We start from the raw sequence: 19,124 nt of genomic DNA, 5'->3' as shown, positions 1-19,124 counted from the left end.
GAGGAGAAAGCGCTGTTTTGTCCTCATACAGCTTACTTTTGTGCTCCTTGCTTTAATACTTCTTCCACATGAAGTCTAATCTGATGGTTTGAATAGGGAAATAAATCAAATAAATATACAATGTGTGCTTTCAATATGACGACAGAATACGCACTCAAGGTCATAGGTTTATTTGATAAAATTTCCCTCTTTTTTTCCATGGAAAGCAACACATTTAAGATCAGGCAGACTATCCAATACAATTAATCATAATAGTTCTTTAATGGTTCAGAGTCAATCTAAACCTCGCATTCAATAACTTTCGAAATCCTTTAAAACAGTCTGCAGCTTCATCCCCATGCCCAGGAACTGTAAATCACATGGACACGGATTGATTTGTTCAAAACTTTTGCCGCCAAGGTTACATTCTACAAGCCACCAAATCTGATGTTTTCATTCTGACTCATCCCTCAAAAGACTAGGCACAAGGAAATAAATTTAAACCACACCAGATTTTGATCAAGAGAGCTTGAAGGAACTGTAACCTTTACACAGCGCCAGTTAGGAGGACTTTCCTCTTTTCCTCTCACATTGAAATTATTACGCTATAAAAATCATACACAAAGCTATAAATATTGCTATGGAAATTTTTTTTACTGTACAGTCCAGTGCATCATTGGCTCTTCCCCAGAGCGGGGTCAGTGCGTGAAGTAACCACAGGAACTCCTGGTTCCATAAGTCCACATTTAAACAGCCTCCCAACATGACGTCAAGTGAAATCCCATCAGTCCCCGTCTTGTTAACAGGCATAATGTGTTTTTGGATTGCATATCAATAAAAAAAAAAAAAGCTCTCAGCCATAGATAGAAGAATTGGCAACAAAAAGTTTTTGATTCAGTTTATAAGTGTCCATCCTTTTTTCTTTCTTTCTTTCTTTCTTTCTTTTTTTTCTTTCTTTCTTTTTTTTTTTTTTTTGGATCACCCCTTGGTTTAGGTTTGATCACCGGAATGTATTGTAGCCGTGTAGAGGCAGTGTTTTCATAGGCTCGGGACCTGTGGAGGATGCGTTTGGATTGGCTGGAGTTCAGGCTTCGCTGCAGCACTCGTAAATGTTATCCTCCACGAGGGCGATGACCTGCTCAAACTTGTGCTGCAGCTGAGTGCGTCTAGCAGTCGGATTCGAGTCCAAAGCGTTCACCACCTGTCGCAAGGAGAAACATGGATATATTTCAGATAAATACAAATTTATTTGTATATTCTAATGTTTATAGCTCAGTTCAGTAGTTAGGGTTTTGTCTTTAGCCATGTGTTCTATTAAGCGAGAACGTTTGGTCTCATAGGCTACATTATTTCAAAAAGGAGTTTTTTGAAAAAAATCTAATGACTGGGCAGCTGTTAGTGATGGTCCTGCTCTCCAGCTCACACCAGCAGATAAGACTTGCTCAATGTATCACCTGACCTCAACTTACCACCTGTGTAACGCCTGACTGAGTTGAGCTTGCAGGATCTGACAATTCCAATGACAGGATCATGTAATTAATGACTCCCATTGTTCCCAACACCCAATTACTGATCACCAATGTTCCTCAATATCCAAATACTGATCACCAATGTTCTCAACACCCAATTACTGATCACCAATGTTCCTCAATATCCAAATACTGATCACCAATGTTCCTCAATATCCAAATACTGATCACCAATGTTCTCAACACCCAATTACTGATCACCAATGTTCCTCAATATCCAAATACTGATCACCAATGTTCTCAACACCCAATTACTGATCACCAATGTTCCTCAATATCCAAATACTGATCACCAATGTTCCTCAATATCCAAATACTGATCACCAATGTTCTCAACACCCAATTACTGATCACCAATGTTCCTCAATATCCAAATACTGATCACCAATGTTCTCAACACCCAATTACTGATCACCAATGTTCCTCAATATCCAAATACTGATCACCAATGTTCCTCAATATCCAAATATTGATCACCAATGTTCTCAACATCCAATTACTGATCACCAATGTTCTCAACACCCAATTACTGATCACCAATGTTCCCAACACCCAATTACTGATCACCAATGTTCCTCAATATCCAAATATTGATCACCAATGTTCTCAACATCCAATTACTGATCACCAATGTTCTCAACACCCAATTACTGATCACCAGTGTTCCTCAATATCCAAATATTGATCACCAATGTTCTCAACATCCAATTACTGCTCACCAATGTTCTCAACATCCAATTACTGCTCACCAGTGTTCTCAACATCCAATTACTGATCACCAATGTTCCTCAATATCCAAATACTGATCACCAATGTTCTCAACATCCAATCAATGATCAACAATGTTCTCAACACCCAATTTCTGATCACCAGTGTTCTCAATATCCAGTCAATGATCACCAATGTTCTCAACACCCACCTACTGATCACCAATGTCCTTAATATCCAAATACTGATCACCAATGTTCAACATCTAATCAATGTTCACCAATGTCCTCAACATTTAATCAATGATCACCACTGTTCTCAATATCTAATCAATGATCACCAATGTTCTCAATATCTAATCAATGATCACCACTGTTCTCAATATCTAATCAATGATCACCAATGTTCTCAAAACCCACCTACTGATCACCAATATCCTTAATATCCAAATACTGATCACCAATGTTCAACATCTAATCAATGTTCACCAATGTCCTCAACATTTAATCAATGATCACCACTGTTCTCAATATCTAATCAATGATCACCAATGTTCTCAATATCTAATCAATGATCACCAATGTTCTCAATATCTAATCAATGATCACCACTGTTCTCAATATCTAATCAATGATCACCACTGTTCTCAATATCTAATCAATGATCACCAATGTTCTCAATATCTAATCAATGATCACCACTGTTCTCAATATCTAATCAATGATCACCAATGTTCTCAATATCTAATCAATGATCACCAATGTTCTCAATATCTAATCAATGATCACCACTGTTCTCAATATCTAATCAATGATCACCACTGTTCTCAATATCTAATCAATGATCACCAATGTTCTCAATATCTAATCAATGATCACCACTGTTCTCAATATCTAATCAATGATCACCAATGTTCTCAATATCTAATCAATGATCACCAATGTTCTCAAAACCCACCTACTGATCACCAATATCCTTAATATCCAAATACTGATCACCAATGTTCAACATCTAATCAATGTTCACCAATGTCCTCAACATTTAATCAATGATCACCACTGTTCTCAATATCTAATCAATGATCACCAATGTTCTCAATATCTAATCAATGATCACCACTGTTCTCAATATCTAATCAATGATCACCAATGTTCTCAAAACCCAATTACTAATCACCAATGTTCTCAGCATCCAATCAATTATCACCCATGTTCCCAACATCTAATCAGTGGTCACCAATGTTCTCAACATCCAATCAATTATCACCCATGTTCCCAACATCCAATCAGTGATCACCAATGTTCTCTACATCCAATGATCACCAATTTTCTTACCAGTCACCAGTATTCCTAACAGCCAATCACTGATAACCATTATTCCCAACACCCAATCACTAATCACCCTTGTTCCCCAAAACTAGTCACTGATCTTCATGGTTTCCAACCACCAATCAATCATCAATATTATTCTAATCATTAGGATAATTAGCATTTTTTTCACACCTGCACACTTTTGTTCATTTTACACTCTTCATGATGTTTATATGGACTAAAAGCAATTCCTTTTAATTAAATAATTAATAAAAACAATATTATAATAAAATATTATTCCTTCTAAAAGCATCTCCTAACACCTTTTAATATAAAATGGTCTTCAAAATTAAAATGTAAATTAGAGTATGATGTAATTTAGGGAGTTTCTAAGCAAGCATTAACTACTTTCCCCTGAAAAGCCTTGGCAACACTGAAGTGTAATCTTTAACAGCTCAGCTAAATGCTGTACACGCTGGATTCTGCCTCACTTGTGTGTCGCCTGGTTAAAAGCATCTGCTAAATGTAAACACAAATTTCAGAAAAACATGGCCTAGTCAAAGAAACGCCTACGAACATAAGTGCATCCGAGTTTTCAAACGTTTCATATGATTTCTGCACTCTTGACCTTCACCTAGCTTTGCAACTCCACTTCATCATCCGGAAATGTGGCGAGAGAAAAGAGAAAGTGCAAACAATTTGTCCACTTTACACACACGCAGAGACGTCACAGACATCGCACACCCTCACAATGCTCGGCAGATCCAGCTAAGCCGCTGTTTTCCAAACCCCCATGCAGTTAGTCTTTCATGTCCAGCGGAGCCATTCACTTAGCATTATGCGTGTAGAGAATGAGCTCAATCACACATGCCTGCAATCAGCCATGTTTTTCACTGCGCCGCTCCAACATGCTGAGGCTGAAGAATGGGTATTAAAACAGCCCCGGGGATTAGCGTCAGGGTGCCAAGACGCACACACACACACACAGTCACTCAGTTGATATACTGCAGGTGGGATGGGAAAAGGCCACTCTTATCAGGCATATGGGAGGTGTGTGTGTGGAAGCATGCGTGCATAAGCTTGTTAGGAGTGTTGTATAGAAGTGTACTGAATCTGAATCGCTGAATGTAACTCCGGCATGGCACACGAAGACAAGTTAGAACTCCTTCATACCTGAGTGCGGTATCTCTTGGCATATTTGTAGATCTCGGTCAGGGCCAGGTTGGTGTTGAACTCGTTCCGGTATTTCTGTTAATCACAGACAAATATGCTGATTAGATTCATTCACAAATAAAAAAAAAACATCAGGGAGAAATCACATGACTGAGAATATTTCATATAGCTAATCCTTTTTTTTTTTTCATGTAGCGTTGGACCTGTATAGATGTGTGTTGACCTGAGAAAACCCTGTCAGCATTTTCTACACACACAATATATATATCAAACCGTGACATGAGGAAATCACAAGGTTTTCGACAGCTCCACTAGTTTCGAGTAACTAGATATGTTTTCTTTTTTGCATTATTATGAACAAACTCTGGAGACTGTTGTGTTGGAAAATCCCAGGAGATCAGCAGTTATAGAAATACTCTTACCAGCCTGTCTGCCACCAACAATCATGCCACATGATGTCAAACTTACTGAGCTCACATTTTCCCCTCATTCTAATGCTTGATGTGTACACTAGTCAAAGCCGCTGGTTCGTGTCTGCAAGATTTTATACATGTCACATGATTGGCTGCTTAGATAACTGCATGAATTAGTAGGTGTACAGTACAGGTGTTCCTAATAAAGTGAATGTATATCCTTGCATTTTTCCATAAACAAATAATATTGACTAGGGGAGATGTGGTAGCTTAGTGATTAAGGTGTTAGATCAGATGGCTGTGAGTTTAAATCCCAGGTCCACCAAGTGTCCACTTCTGGGCCCTTAATCCTCAATTGCTCATAAAATAAGTCAATATGTCGCTCTGGATAATGGTGTCTGCCATATGCTATTCAAAATATTGATCATTTATCACTGTTGTATCAATACACATCATTTTACTTTATTCATTCATAATATAGTGTCAGAAATATAATGAGTTTTAGTTTCCAGGCCTGATTTTTTTTTTATATTGTTGTAGCTACAATTTAAGGAAAATTCTTCTCAAAAACGTTCTTATGGAATGTTATCATAGTTGAAGTGAAGGTTTCTCTCTGGCAGAATCTTCCTCTTGTGAAATTTTTTTATCCAGTTATATTATCAACAGGAAATATTCCTTCCAGATTTCCATTATAGAAAAGCGAAAGGTGTTCGTGTTTAGGAACTCACGCGTGACTCCTCGGCTAAGTGCGCGTTCATCTCCTGCTCGCTGAGCGGCGCCATCTCTTGGATCTGCCTGTAATACGACTGAACCCTCTTCTTGTACTCCGGGATCTCTTTAGCATACAGCAGCTTATTGGTAGGTGAGTCCTGTCAATCAAAATAAAACAAAAAAACAATAATAATAAATAACATGCCTGTGATTTTTCTCATCGAGTGCATTTTGTTTCCTGTTCAGTTCTCCAGACCATAACCATAACGTAATGCAAGTTCTGGAAAAGTGGGGAAAGATTAATGCTGAGCAGTGTTGTGTAGTGCACAGGTTTCTCAGGTTCCTCCTCAGGGACTCTAATGCGGGACATTTTTTATTCTGTTCCACTTCTGCACACGCTTGAGTCCAGGCTGTAGGATGATGATAACTTGGTGCAGGTGTGTTAGGAGCAGAGAACATGAAAAATGTGCAGTGGTTCGAGAACCTTCGGTGTAATGAGATTAATTTGGGGGGGAAAAAACCTCACACCTGTACAACAGAAGAAGTCAGTCCAGGTGAAGAAATTAAACACTTTTTTTTAGGAGCGTCTTCTCGATATATTTTGTCAAGTAAGCTTAGACTACTTTTAGAAAGCAAGGTTTCTAAACAGGGTGTGCTGTAGAAAATAATGCATGGGGTAGAGTCACACTTTGTCTTATTCCTTAACACCTCAGCGAAAATTTGAACCTTGTTTAATGTTGTGAGACGAGTTATTTTATGTCCTAGCAGCTATAAACCGTCCCCTCACCAATCTCTATTTTTATTAAATTTTTTTTAAGACAAAACAATCACAGCTTATCATGTTACCAGAAAACTGCAGACAAAACGTCTAGAAAAGTGGTAAAAAGTTTTCCCTCCAATTTCTCCCTCAAATTCTAAATCGATATTGCGTCACAGAAAACCTCACTTCACGATAACTACGAATATGATTACGTTTGTCCTAGAGAAATCCCTGTGTATGTCGTTACTATAGAAACGGTAACGTATTATATAAAAGAATTAGCATTTTTTATCATACGGTGTCACCCAAATGAGGATGAGCTTCCCTTTTGAGTCTGGTTCCTCTCAAGGTGTCTTCCTCATACCATCTAAGGGAGTTTTTCCTTGCCACAGTCGTCACAGGCTTGCTCACTAGTTATGATTCTGTCTAACATCTAGCACTTTTTGTATGCTTTTTGTCCCTATGTTCTGTAAAGCTGCTTTGAGACAATGTTCATTGTTAAAAGCGCTATACAAATAAAATGAAATTGAATTGAATACACTGATTAGTTATGTATTGAGAATTCAACAGCACTGTGGTATATCACGGTGTATACGTTTTTTGCTATAATTAAGCAATATCTCACGATCAAGAGTGCCGATGTAATCGATATCAACAAGGCTGTGATTCTCCTGCGGTACAACAACAAATAGTCATAAAAACAGGAAATGAATATAGAGTAACTGACGTTTCAGACACAATATATGGTCAAAACAGCTCCTAAAGAAGCCGTAGCTGTTGCCATGCCAATGTGAACTGAGTGACAGCTTATAATAAGTGTAATAACAGTTTCGGTGTTAAAACCAAACCGTTGCAGGAACTGGAATTGTACGTAGTGAATTTTCAGAGCAGTGGCATGATACAAACGGTGAAATGTTCCAGTGCTGTTCTACTTCCTATCAACTCTTAATATCAACACGGCTTGTCCAGTCAAATTAGAGGACCGGAACGAACTTTCTTTACAAAGTGGCTTAAACCTTTGATATTAATGGTGAAAAAGTTCTACTTATTGGGAGAACATATAAAAGCTGTTGATGTTAATGCAAAAATGGTACCCATGATTATGTTAAAACCTTTTTACTGCTGTGATGATGATGTCTTTATCAGGTATGTCAGGTAAAGTAGGTCTTAGTTGATTGAGGAAATGCATACGTGTGATGAACAGGGTTTAGGTTTCTATTTATATACCATTTGTTCAATCTATGATTAAGCTGCACTTAAGTATAATTTGTCGTACTGTAAAAATGTAAAAGTGTATGTGTGTAAATTGTTGTGTCTTCTGTTCCATGGGTTCCAGCTCTGACCCTGTGCTATCTTCAAGCCCTTCACTCAGATGACGTGAACTCGATAGGTAAGCGCTCCTTTGTATTAGTCGGATTGTACGCCTAACCGCCTTCACGCGAACAAAGTGCACCGAAATTGTTCGGTGCGTTACACGATTTCAATGCTTTTATGTTGATAAACAGCGGGCTAATTACGGATGAGTCAGATAATTAAAGCAAAATGAATCCATGAAAGAGTAATCAATGTGCAATTGTCTGGAAATACATTACAGCTTTCTGTCAATATATCTAACGCCTCTCTCTTTCTTCCTCGAACTCATCTCTGTGTGTGTGCCTTAGTCTTTTCCTCTCTTACAGTTCACTTCCTATGTGCTCTCCATCTGTCTGGTGGCCCCTGACCTTTGGCATCCATCTTTCTTTTTTGGCTCCTGCCTGCTGTTCTCGTGAACGAACACACACACACACACACATGCGCGCTCGCACACACAGATTCGTCTCATCTACATACCTCACTATCACTGAACAAATCATCAAGAAAGAGGTAGATAAAAGGTGTTGTGTGTGTGTGCGCGTGTGTGTTTCGGCTTTAGGCCCTTCACGATGGGAAGTAAGATCAGCAGATAGAGGTCATTGTTTGTGTGGTGGGGGGTAGGGGGGTAGGAAGGGCATGATTTTATGTCTTGGTGGGGAATAAATGTCCCTGAGTATGTCAATAGAATGTCTTCACAAGGACAGTGAAGCAAGTGTGTGTGTGTGTGTATATATATGTATGAAGGTGGAACATGGTGGCTATTCCATATTTTCCTGAGTGAAATGTTAGGAGGTTGTTGACAGAGGAAGATGAGAAGCTCTGAGGCTCTGGAGCCTGAGAAATGCAGGGAGATCGAGGAGTTAATTTCAAGGGTAAAGGAGTGAGAGGAGATGTTAACAGAGATACCCAAAGCTAACTTTACCCAGGTGCAGGATCAGACATTTCATTTGTGTTGATGATAGTTCCAAAATGGATTCCAGATGAGTTTACTGGCAGATTGTGTGTGTGTGTGTGTGTGTGTATGTGTGCATGCCTTACCTTCCCAAGCTGTAGGTCAGAGATGGAGCATGCGTCGATAAAAGCCTGAGCTATGACGGACAGACATGCGTCCATGTGATCCGTCTTGTCGATGTCAAACACAAACTGTGGATTCTTCAGGATGTTCACCCAGAAACGGAGAGGCAAACTAGAGAGAGAGTGAGGGAGAGAGAATGAGAGAGAATGAGAGAGGAGGAGATGAGAGACAGACACAGAAAAGGGCAAAACAGACAGTGAGAGATGGAAAGGAGAAGGTAGAAAGGGACAGTGTGACAAAGACCGAAAGGTGGGGAGAGGGAAAAAGAGAGAGAGAGATGGAACGAGGGAGGTAACAAGAGACAAAGTGACAGACCGAAAGAGAGAGAGGGAGTGGGGGGAGCGTAATAGAGGTGGAGAGAGAAGGGAAGAGAGAGAGAGACAGAGAAAGAATTCCTGCCATCAGAATTACCAATTAAAACACATTTTAGTGTCACCGGGGAGCCAAAACTTTCATCTCCCCTGCAATTTGTTTCTCACAGTCACGTTCTTAATAGCCTTTAGAGTCTTTTGAAACGCGCTTAACACAATCATGTCTAGCCCTTGAGAATTGATCCCCATAGCTAATTTCCACACAGCTAATGTTGTTTGGCCAACAAAAATAATCAGCCAGCGTGAACTCTGCATCCAGAAACTTGCTTAACTCACCGAGAACATGACACAGCCACAGAAATATACAGACTATATAGATATGATGAGGATGATGATGTTGACGAAGGATTATAAACAAATGAGAACGTCAGTCGGTATCAATCCTTGTAAGCATCATCAGTGAAGCACGAAATGAATTTAGAGTGGAGTCGTAAATGAGATTAAGTCTACCAGCATCCTGTAATTTATACACACTGAGATTTGTCCTCAGGTGAGTGCAGTTTCCTACATAACCACAAGCAAAGCTAAAGAGAAATATGATCATTTCTATGCTGCTAAACAAACAAACAACAACAAAAAAAAAAGATAAAGGGATTTTAGTTTGGACAGGAGATTTCTAAAAAAAAAAAAAATGCACATAGAAATATTTGGCTGGAAAATATCTCATGGTGCTGAGAGAACGTTGGCACAAATACGGCAGGCTGAAAAACAGAAGGCCGTACTGGCATACGCTGCGAATAAGGCGTTAAAAAAATGGCAGATTACAGATCCAGTGGGCGTGTGTAGGTCTGGGTCAGGATGATTACTTCAAAATATAGTGAGGTGCAAACCCAGACCAGGGAGTCGTACAATCCAGAAAAACTGCTGTCTCTGTACCTGTTTGTCTTCCAGATGTGCAGCGTATCCGGGTCTGTGATTCCCCGTTTGTCAGCCTGCTCTTCTAGAAAGTCGAAGAAGTACTTCACGGCTAGTGGTGGCTTCTCGGGTGGGATGCTGAGCACGGCTTGGAAAAGGTCATCCAGGAACTTCTGGAGCGTTCCCTGCAAACGGTAATTTGGGCTGTAACTCAAAGTCTAATTCAAAATCGAATTTTATTCGTCACATACACAATCCACATGCATTGTACGACTGCGTTATTCAGTAAAATGGGAATTAAATGGATTTTCCTGTACAGAATAAAGGAAAAATAAATACAAAATCTAGAAGTACGGCATATGAGTACAATACAGTGACTTATATTAATATGAATATGATGAATCTGGCAAAGTCTTCTGCTTTATATTATCTGGAACACTCCATTTCTAGGATTTATCACTGTTCCAGATGTAGTGTTAGGATCTTAAAATAGAAATGATAAACTCAGGACACTACAGCTGCGTGACTTGATGGAATTTTAAAATCCAACCTCCAGACAAATGTTTCTGGAAACCTCGAGGTTATGTGTTATTAGAGTTTAATCATTATTAGTGCCAGAGTCGAAACACAAAGGCACAGGATGGCAATTAATAAGAAAAAGTATTTGAACTAATCTTCCACCAAATACCTAAATCTTTGTGTTCGATGATTTATTAACCGGCTGCTCTCACATCCCACTGGGACTGGAACTGAGCGTGTTATTAAAAGCAGGTGCTGTCGGAGAGTAAGACCGTTAATCCTGTAGATTAAAGACTCACACAGGTCTAGCATCCAGTGACAGACACAAGCATGTTGTGTTCAACTGCCCGATTAGAGTGACTGAGATCCTGGTCTTGATTAGCCTAATTTTAAAGGACTGTACTTGATTTAACCAGAAAAATACGAAACTAATTAAAACTACACAACATTTAACTAGCAGTGTGTTAGATATGCGACTCCAGTGAGTCTGATTGGTCAGAAGGTGGTGATGAGTTTTGTGTAGCTCTACTTCTTGTGAAGTTTCGGTAGTAGAAGCTTATTCACAGGGATATCACATAGAGAGTCTTGTTATGTATCAAAGAAATGCGTATAATGGTCGATATGGTGAAGCTTGCAGATGTTTATTGATATTTTATATAAGGAGTCTCCAGTGTCAGTGCTTTGTTACAGTCTAGTGTTAAAAGTTGTAGCTTTAAAGCTTTCCAGTACAGCTTACCTGCAACACTACAGGTCTTAATAACTTCAATTACTCACAGCTCATGTGACGTAAGTGAAGACTAATAGACTAAAAGTCTCTTAATATATTAAGATATTTTCCTATATTGTCGATATCCCCTATGAGTATGGAGTTTTGAGCTCCAACACTAGCAGTGTGCTGTAACAAAACCAAACCATGGAGAAACATGACACCGAACAAAAACACTGAACACAACACCGTGACATGAAACACACCTCAGCCCCACTACAACATCAGGAACTTGTACCTAAAAAGGGAGATGGTTTGGACATGGATTGGGGATAACCAATCCGATACTGTCCAGAAACCTGGTATCTATACCAACAGACAAGTAATACATGCGGATATTTATCAATATATTCCAATTTGAGAGCCAATATGAAACTACCCATGTTGTGATATAAGATTCTGTACATTTTACCCAGCTCTAGTTGTGTTATAAGAGGAATAACGCACTACAGGATGCACAGTATGTTGTGTCAGGCTGCATCACAGCACCGTTGATTATTTTCCTATAACAGTACACACTGTTATATTTGATTATTTACATATTACACATTTAAACAGTTCTAATAAACAAAATAATTAGTGAATGACTTTCTTTCATCCATCAATTTTCGGTAGCATTTATCCTACACAGGGTCATAGAGAACCTGGAAGGGACTCATGATCATGAGGCGGGGGACACACTGGATGGGGTGCAAACTCACAGAGCACAATCACACACATTATGGATAATTCAGAGATTCCAATCAGCCACCAACTGGACTATAGAGGAAACCAGAGCATCTGGAGGAAACCCCTGAAGCACAGGAGAACATACAACTACCACTTTTAGTAAAGTTTCCAAAAAGACCTAAAACTGAGATTAGGTGTCGTATCTTTGTTTCTTACCTTAGTGGAGAGGAGGCGTGTCAAATAAATCTCAGGTAACACCTTCTTCCTGTGACTGTGCCGATGAGACTTCTTAGTCTCTGTGAGCTCATCGTGAGGCAGGACCTGCACCAATCACAACAAAGCGCAATAAAGTGGCTTGCATGCTATGAATTGTGTGTGTTTAATAGTGATCCAAATAATACGATGAATAATCGGAGTTAATGGAGTGCTGAATGTTTATAGCTGTTTAATGAACACGAAACCTCAATGCAGGGCAACACACGCACAGGAAAGTTTCATTACAGAATTAAACATCAGAACTTTTCGCCTGTTTTTTCTCCTCTTCTCCTGAAGCCAACGCATCTGCAACTAATTCGTGTTGTCAGTTTAATTTTGCGAATTTCGTTTTACAGACTGCTTACATTAGCCAATGCATTGTCTAGCATGTCTCATTCTCTTTCACTGCTTGTCATTGCTCTGAAGATTGTACGTACACTGCGATTCCACCAGACATGGGGAAAATCTTGCATAATCATCCACAGACCTCAAATGTGAGTGTGTGTGTATGAGTGGGTGGGTGGGTGTGCATGAAGGAGAAAACACACACTTACCAAATGGACGTACTTCTCAGTGTCCAAGTCTTTAGCTGCATAGAAGAACGAACAATTACTCAGTAAACCAGACGTCAGACATAACGCCAAAGGTAAAAAAAAAAAACAAAAATGAAATGACAGAATAATTAAAGGAGAGAAATTCAACATGCTAGGCTGAGGGAAAAGGTTAATGAGAGAAAACCTGAGAAGTAGTGAGCATGTGTGTATTTGTGTACGTGTGTGTGAGTTAGCAAGGTCAGGAGAGGAGACACACTGATTGGTAGTGGAGCCAGCTTAATGAGCTTTAGGACCTCACTGTGATTACAAAAGACATTAGCTTTCTCCGGTTTACAAACACATCCTAACAACAGCACACACTGCACTGACCCTCATTATGAAGCATGTGTGTGTGTGAGCATGAAGGTGATTTATATTAGTGTGTGTACTTAGGGGTATGACAAATTGCATTCCAATTTTAATTACTTAAAACATCGAACATTCAGATACGTTTAAGAAATATCACGAGGCAACTTCGATATTTCAGCATTTACACAGTCAGCCTCATTTATCACACTGGACGAAGTTATTTGTAAATCAGTCGCTAGAGCATTCACGCAAGTAACTTTGGGAAAAATTTGGGGAAAATCCAGCTCCCGTGCAGAAGCTCATGAAATTGTTTGAATACGGTAAAGAGACTCAACCTTGATAGGTATGTTTTAAGTTATTCTTCATAGTTTATTTATTATAATCACACACATAAACGCAGTCAAAGTTTTTGTAACACTCAAAATCCAGAACTTGAGTGTTGACAAAGCTAACACTCTATAAGCAGGAGTGTTAGAGTGCTAGCTGTACTAGCTGACACGCTGCAGTGGCTGAGCTGCACTATTGGAAAACTAGGTGCTCTTTGTCCATTTCGATTACTTTTTCATTATTGTGGGTTCAGGTAAATCAGCTGTACCATGAGCACACTTGATGATTTATGGATGATCAATATACAAGTACCAAGAAAATCTGTTCACAAAAAAAATCAGAAATTTTTATAAATCTGGCAGGAAGTTTTAGTTTGGTTTGACATGAAATACTTAATACACACGGCTCCAAAACCTCAATTATTTTCTCAATTTTTCAACTTTTCTTTTTCAATTTTCTCAATTTTCCGTTTTCTATCAATGCATACTACCCAGTGCAGTGGTGTCCGGTCTCATCTGGAAAGGGCCGGTATGGATGCAGGTTTTCATTCCAACCTAGCAGAAGCCACACCTCACACCTGAGTCTATTGAAAGCCAAGATCAGCCGATTAAACAGGTGGAATCTGCTGTAGCTCCTGCTCGCTTGGAATGAAAACCTGCACCCATGCTGGTTCTTTGCAGATGACACTGGTCTAGGGTTTAATAAAAGGAAGCTGAAGAACCTATGCCTTTCAGAATTATCATTACTCTTAGGACACATACTATTTGTTTTTCAAGTTTAATTAAAAAGTGGCTTCTCTATCTTTCATAGCATCTCCTAAACCTAGAAATAGAACTGGTTTCCTGCACATAATGTTGGATTTGACCTTTTTTTATAAACCAGGAAAAGTAACTGTAAGGATCAGTTACCCTGCTGTCTGATTCTATTATACCGTGCATTCTAAATCTGATAAACCAATAGCTGAAAATAACAACAAAGACTTAAACAATAAAGAATGTGGAAAGACAAAGAGAAGGAAATGTTATCTGAATAAACTTGTATTATGTCATTAAGCCTTTCATAAGCGTCCACATTTATAGATAGCTTGATACAAGTTTTTAGGAAGATTTTCCCTTGAATGTCTGACTAGCTACACAATATTTTTCCCAAAAAATAAAAAATACAAAAAACAATCTAATTATATCTGATTGAATCAGTCCAATTATATGCAATTATATCTGATTGAAAGCCTTGGTTTTTTATGTTTTTTTTTATTTTTAATTGAATCGTTTATATTTTTAGATTTTTAGCTTCATCATTTGCCTCCTAATCTACTTTTGTATTGTATTTTTTTATTGCCAAAAATGCTGATGTACTTTTTCCAAAAATGATATGATATTTCAGTCGTTTTATTTATCAACCGAAATTTCAGCTATAATGTTTTATTCACTGGTGCTCCTGATTTTCCTACACATTAACAAGCCATTTTTATTCATTTAATATTCAGTGTCGTTCAGATAAAGTCCAAATTCCCGACATGCCTTTTTAAGTAACATCAACCCATCTAATGATATGTTTTTAAATGCAAGAAACGTCTAAAAGAGTAACATCACAGATCACTATAGATGCGATGAAAAGAGTATTCAAAGACTGAAATTAGTTCTGACAGCCATAATTAAGATACATTAACTGGAATGTTTTTCACGATGGCTGAAAAATGATATGTTTTAAAAGCAACAAGTGGTTATGCTGAGAGGGGGGGGGGGGGACGCAGGCTATAGAACGAAATAATCTAGACGCATCAATTTGCATAAGGAGTTGTTTTTATAATTGCATCGTGGAGCAGTGAATAGGAATTGAATTTGAATTGAATTGTGAGTTGCCTAATGATTTCCATCCTAGCAGCCATGCGTAATGTAGCATGAAAAAGAGACAGATCTCTGTCTGTAAAAGCAGGTAAAGGAAAATTTAATATGTGAGTCAGCAGAGCGCGTCCATCCTACAGAGCCTGACACACACACACACACACACACAGACAGATTCATGGTCATTACCTCTGCCCAGTGTGTTCTCTCGCTTGTCTTTCATGCTCATGGCCAGCGATGCCCCCTCAGGGATCTGTAAGGAGCAAAGGATTAAAGGTCAGAGTTTAGGAGGGTCAAAGGTATCGTGCTGCACTCAAGAGGAGCAAAGGCACTCATTAAGTCGAAGAAGTTTACATACTGTGTAATGAGTTAGACAGCCTTTTCACTGAGCCGAGACTGCAGGCATCGCTGCACGCATAGACGCACACCACACACACACACGCACACACACTTCACAGCTCATTCCCCGTGGCACCTCGCAAGCTAAACAGTCACGCTGCTAAGAGCGGAAGGGTCATGACTGTTTGCACACACATTCCGTCTCGTTCCCTTTCTCCCTGTGGTCCTTTTTGTCTTGCATCACGCTGGGACACAGTTTAGAAAAAGGGACTTTGGGTGGGAAGGGAAAAGGACACGCACCTGGTAATGAAACACAGTGTTGAGCTTCTTCCTGCCGTCCTCCATTATCGAGGTGTTATCCAGATCCTGAAGTATTCGGCTGCTGTAGCCTCCCCCGGGAAACCACTCTGGCGAGCGACAGAGGGAGTTGAATCGTCACTGAATGCTAACTGTACAATCTAATTCTGTTAACCCTAACCCTAATTTGAAACATCAACAATCCTAACAGCCCAGACTGCAGACGATTCAGGCCAGATTAAAGGTCAATAGCAAGTGTGTCGTGTGCCAAAAGTGGGCCAACTGTAATCAGCAGCAGTTAAAGTTTGCTCGACATTTCAAATCTGGGCCGAAAATGTCCCAAATGCAAAGCAACTGTATATATAAAGCCTGTGCGGCATTTCAGTTCTGGGCCAAAAGTGACCCAATTGTAAATTCTGTACTTAGATATGGTATGGCATCATCAAGGCTAGTTTTTTGTGTTCTGGTTAGACTGCGCTGAATTAATCATTGTCATTCCGTAGCCGTATGCGGGCCAGATGGAAATGTTAAGCATGGGCTCATTTGCTCTCTGGAATAACCCTATTAGTCTAATCTTATATCATATTATCACCCTGTACTGCCTTGCGTAAGTATTCACCCCCCCCCCCTTTTAAACATATCCACATTTTGTAGTGTTACTGCCTGGAAGTGAAATAATAGAGATTCTATATCGTAAATCTACACAGACAGACCTAAAAGTGACATGGGGAGATTACAGTCAAATATATTCTGAAAATATATATTTGAAAAAGCCAAAAGGTATGTGTTTTTACCCCCATTTTGCCCTGAAACCAATAAAATGGTTCTAGTGCATTCACTGCTTTTCAGAAGATTAGTTGAACAGTCTTGGTCTTTATTTGCAATGCACTTTATATTCACCTCTATAAGTAATACTAAAGTGGCTGCTACAGAATTTGGCATCACTACCGACTATTTATACTCGAATGTCTTAATATCTTAATGGATTTTTTAATTGACAGACTTCGTACCTAATTCGACGTCCTCCTCTCGAGGCCACTGGGAGTAAGGCAGGTTCTTATAGAAAGTTTCTAATATCTTCTCCTTCACCTGACAGATGGTGTCTGTGTTCATCACACGCACACTCACTGAGTCCATCCCAAAGCCTTGGAATGACACGTTAATGTTCTGTAACACACACAAATGTGATTTTAGAACAACAACAAATCTCGGAAAATGCTTCACAATCATGTAAAAGCAACCGAGGAAGAACTGACAGGATCAGACGTCAGAATGTATATTATTCAAACCCACACAGTTAGTCAGCTAGCCTCAAGTTATCTTATGTTTTTGTGCAATTATTGTAATGAGCGTCTTAAAAAAGAAACCCCCCCCCAAAAAAGCCTTTCAGGCTGTCATTACATTAGCAGCACTTAGCTTTAATGTTGAGCCAAGGTTGCCGTGTCTTTCAGCAACATTCATGATAAAGCTACGACTGACGTGCCTTAAGGAACGTTGTGGATTTGCTGATCAAGCCGCTTTCATCTCGTGTTGTGGCATCTGAAAGTCTTTTTAGGTTTTTAGAGCTCATTATGATCGTTGCACAACAACGCGACATGACTTTAAGGCCTGCTATTTTGACAAGTTCGTGATCAGGCAGCGTAATCAGACACAATGCGGTGAGGCAGAGGAACAGTCAGCATGTCAGATATCGTATTGAAACACACCAGCGGTTTGGCCTCGATGTTCTCTCTCAGGAGCCACTCTTCGTTCAGCGTGTATCTCGCCTTCCCCGTGATGGCGTCTATCGAGCCTTTGTTAATCTGCTGTTTGATCGCGCACAGCAGCAAGAAGAAAGGCTCACCAACCGTCTCCTGAAAGAAAACATTAGGAGAAAATTCAGAAAACTGAATAGTGGAAGAATCTTCCAACGGTTCAATTATACTTCTGGGATGTGTCGGATTTCGAAGATGATTTGAATAAACACATCTGTCAGTGAATAAGTCATAAAATACGGAATAAATCATGACTGTTATGGGAAAATAATAAATGGCAGCGTGGTGTTTGTAACTGAATGGGATTATATTACTATAACTGCACATACTGGAGTGTTTCATTCCTCTTATACCACAGCAATTAGTCAATGTTTACATTTTTTTGTGTATTAAAGAACATATTTTATCTACATATAGTTGCTTTTCTTCTTTCAGCTGGTCTCTGTTCAGGGTCACTAAAGAAGATCATTTGGTCCACAAGTTTCATTTGGTCCCCTCCCATTTTATCAGAGCTTGTGTCTTGCACTGAGGCTGAGAGTTAACTCTTTAGTGACAGGGTTAGCTTCCTGCCCAGGAATCGAACCCGGGCCATGGCAATATAAGCATGGGTCCTTATGCTGGACCACCAGGAGGCTTTTATCCATATATAATTATGTATATTTAATATTGCAAAATGTTTATAAGATCCTGTAAGTCAGTTAATTTTATCATTTATCATTATGTTATTGCAACTAGAAGTCGTTTTAAAATCTAAAACAAAAAGACCTGAGTGGTAAAGAATGTGGATAGGCTACTGACTAGAAGGTCATGAGTTCAAATCCCAGGATCACCAAGCTGCCATTGTTGGGAATCTGAAACAAAACACTTAACCCTCAACTGCTCAATTCTTTCCTGTCTCAAGTGTGGATAAAGTCATCAGCCAAATGAGAATACACAGCTTCTCATGTTACACAGAAACTGGAAAGCCAAAAGTTTTTTGTCCTGAAGGCTTTTCTCCTGTCTGACGGAAACCAAAACACAGACACTACACTATATAAAGGTTAAATAAATATCTCCTTAGAGAAAACTGCACATTTTTTTTGTTATATATCAACATGTTTATGGTTATTCTTGAATATTATGTCTAGCGTCCACCGTATCAGTCAAAACTTCTGGATCTGGATTATTATTCAATACCTTCGGACCAATCAGAATCGAGAATTCAAGACTGATGTG

General features: G+C 39.2%; 1 protein-coding gene across 1 annotated transcript in view; it reads right to left on the bottom strand.

The window, feature by feature from the left end:
- Positions 1 to 891: 891 nt before the first annotated feature.
- The window catches only part of plxnd1 (plexin D1), a 90,756-nt gene continuing 72,523 nt past the window's right edge, over positions 892 to 19,124 (bottom strand). Inside the window, exons 26-36 of the mRNA XM_058388718.1 lie at positions 17,862 to 18,008; positions 17,166 to 17,322; positions 16,159 to 16,265; positions 15,709 to 15,772; positions 13,001 to 13,035; positions 12,408 to 12,512; positions 10,259 to 10,422; positions 8,975 to 9,122; positions 5,841 to 5,981; positions 4,700 to 4,774; positions 892 to 1,180 (exon numbers count right to left, since the gene is read on the bottom strand). Of these exons, the coding sequence (XP_058244701.1) occupies positions 1,064 to 1,180; positions 4,700 to 4,774; positions 5,841 to 5,981; positions 8,975 to 9,122; positions 10,259 to 10,422; positions 12,408 to 12,512; positions 13,001 to 13,035; positions 15,709 to 15,772; positions 16,159 to 16,265; positions 17,166 to 17,322; positions 17,862 to 18,008 (1,260 nt within the window). The 3' untranslated portion in view covers positions 892 to 1,063. The remainder of the gene's footprint in view (positions 1,181 to 4,699; positions 4,775 to 5,840; positions 5,982 to 8,974; positions 9,123 to 10,258; positions 10,423 to 12,407; positions 12,513 to 13,000; positions 13,036 to 15,708; positions 15,773 to 16,158; positions 16,266 to 17,165; positions 17,323 to 17,861; positions 18,009 to 19,124) is intronic.

This window comes from Hemibagrus wyckioides, linkage group LG05 (assembly GCF_019097595.1).
Source record: "Hemibagrus wyckioides isolate EC202008001 linkage group LG05, SWU_Hwy_1.0, whole genome shotgun sequence".
NCBI classification, from domain to species: Eukaryota; Metazoa; Chordata; class Actinopteri; order Siluriformes; family Bagridae; genus Hemibagrus; species Hemibagrus wyckioides.
This window is presented reverse-complemented; position numbering and strand designations above follow the sequence as displayed.